At 43.9% G+C, this 2,668-nt stretch overlaps 1 protein-coding gene across 1 annotated transcript; it reads left to right on the forward strand.

Annotated features, from left to right (window-relative positions):
• The first annotated feature begins 230 nt into the window (after positions 1-230).
• LOC129187890 (coxsackievirus and adenovirus receptor homolog) lies at positions 231-1,905 on the forward strand. Its single transcript, XM_054787676.1, has 2 exons — positions 231-320; positions 941-1,905. Exon 2 carries the CDS (start codon positions 966-968, stop codon positions 1,848-1,850), a length of 885 nt encoding a protein of 294 aa, XP_054643651.1. The 5' UTR covers positions 231-320; positions 941-965; the 3' UTR covers positions 1,851-1,905.
• Positions 1,906-2,668: the final 763 nt, after the last annotated feature.

Below are 2,668 nucleotides of genomic sequence, written 5' to 3' on the forward strand. Positions count from 1 at the left end.
CTAGATGTGTTACTTTTAATTGGAGCGGTTTTCGTTAAAAGGTATTTTTTGTGCAGCCTTGTAGTCTCCGCATTATTCGTATGACATGTCATCTTTTTCACCTCAAAGGCAACCGTGGCAGCTCCAAAGCTATCGTGGCGCTTTCTGATAGGACAGTTGCAGTTTTCATCATCAAATACGAAAGCTAGTCTTTGTGCTTTATGACATAAGCATCTTTTATGTCTTGTGACATAAAGTGATGCATACATAAAGTGACTGTAGACGTGTTTCATCTCAGAGAATCATCCAGCTGAGGTGTCCTCATCTTCTAGGAGGTGCAGGTGAAGTACACTTTTTATGCTAAATGCTTAAAAACAGCCAGGGAGTGTCATGGAGGCCTTTTTTTCATTGGCCCTCAATAAAATGGATTAATATGCAATTAAAAGCATTATTGGAGGCCCACATTAAGTGTTAAAACACTGCAATGCTCCCTGTGTCAGCATCAGGGAGACGTGTGCTTTTTTCCATCATAGATGAAGAGCTGCTGCGTGTGTTTATATCCAAGCAGACGCTGTAATAATTCTCATCAGATCAAAACACGTAAATGGTTCTCTCTGAAGGCGTAACGTGGCGACCATAACTCGGCTGCGGCATGGTTGCTATATTTAGCAAGTAGGGGTGCATTCAAAGTAAAAGCGTTTCTTGCATCTGCCGCGCAGGATCTCCACCTGTGATTGTGAAGCAGACACACTGGCAGCACCTGCCTTCCTGGTGCATGGGTGTCCAATGTGTGGCCCAGGGGCCATCATTGCAGAAATATAATGGATAAAATACATGTCACAATCGCCACTTCTGGCACTTTACAGAGTGAAATTGTTAGTGGTGTCTTTCTAGTTGTACACACAAGTCATACTTGGACTTGAAGACATGAAAGACAATGTAACGTGTGTTTACTTTACAGCAAGCTCCCGTCCAACGCTCCAATCATGAGGCCTGCGTTCTGCTCTTTTGTCCTGGTGCTGACCTTTTGCACTCTCAAAGCCAACTCCCAGACGTCCTATTACGCAGCTGTAGGATCAAACATCACTCTTCACTGCGAGCATACATATCCCACTGACGATGTAGACATTACCTGGTTTGTCACGGTGAATTCACAAGACTTCCGTATTACATGGTGGCATTGTGATGTTTTTTACGAACCACTGAAGGGCAGGTTCCACCACATGCCTCACAGCTTTCAGACCTCACACTGCAAAAGAGACGCTTCCATAACCATCAGCAACCTGCGTCTCTCAGACACGGGGACCTACACATGCCTCTTGAGAAATATTGTAACGGACGAGACAAGGGAGATGAACATGAACCTGACAGTCATGGAGAAACCAAGCGAGCCGGTATGTGGTGTGAAAGGGGAGCCTGGAGTGACGCTCAAATGCAGATCCTCACATGACACACTCCAACTGACGTACAGCTGGACAAAGATGAGCGAAAACAAGATGTTGCCACCAAACGCCAGTGTGAATGCCACATTGGGTGACTTGTTTGTAGACAGGATCACAGAGGACAACTGTGGAAGATATCTCTGTACGGTGGAAAGTCTGGTTGCTACCCAACACTGTGACGTCCTACTTGAGTGTCCACCACCATCAGCCATGAGCGATGGAGTTCCAGTTCCAGTCGTGGCCGTGACGACCGTCGTGCTTGTGCTGGGTCTTGTCGGTGCTCTCGCCATCTGGTACTGGCGCAGAAGTGAAACAGTGGAGGAGGTGCCCATGTTGTCGATGGAGGGGGGAGACTTGGAAACACTTCCCGATAGTGTCACGTGTGAGCATCCTCACACTTCTGGCGATACTGCTGAAAATATGAAATAATGGAGCCAAATTTGTTGTTTTTGATTCATTTAGGATTTCTGTGTTGTGTATGACTACTTTTCTTCAATAAAAAATAAATGATAAAAACACAAAGCTGTCCAAAAGAGTGAGTGGAGACTCCTTTTACGGACTCCAGCTCTGACAAGTCAGTCACTCAAGGGAATCGGGTAGCGACTGACTCATTAAACAGGAACAATGTGCACATTCATCTTTACAAAATGCGAGTACATTACATGGAAATGTTTCACCGCTTTAGTTCATATTTGATTATGACTCAGAGGTCAAATGTCACATTTTTAGGTTCAAGACTGCGTGTTTGGAAGATCAAAGAGACAGAAGTGACCTTGAGGTCACACCAACACACTTGCAATTCATAAAAATAAATCAAAAATAGATCTGCTATTTGATGGATGACCTTCAGGTCTGGGGTGTCCAAAGTGCGGTCCAAAGGCCATTTGCATCCAGCGGCTGTGTTTTATTGGCCCATGGTCATTCTACAATTATAACAAAAGTAAAAACACACAAAAAATGGAAATCGCTGCAATTTTACAAGAATAAAGTCAAAATATAAAGTAAATGTTTCTGTATTCAAACAACAAAAAGAGGTGCAATTTTACAAGAATAAACCTCGCAGCGTGGTTGGCAGTTAGCCCCTCTTTGGCAGCCGACTAACCGGAGTAAACGGGGGTGTCCATTGTGCGGCTCGGTAGCAATTTCCAGCCTGCAAAATTATTATTTATCAAAACTGTGGCAAAATCAGCAATTTTACAAGAATATCGTAATATGAGAGAAAATAACCTACCTCATTTTAGTAGCAT

This window comes from Dunckerocampus dactyliophorus, chromosome 9 (genome assembly GCF_027744805.1).
Source record: "Dunckerocampus dactyliophorus isolate RoL2022-P2 chromosome 9, RoL_Ddac_1.1, whole genome shotgun sequence".
Taxonomy (NCBI): domain Eukaryota; kingdom Metazoa; phylum Chordata; class Actinopteri; order Syngnathiformes; family Syngnathidae; genus Dunckerocampus; species Dunckerocampus dactyliophorus.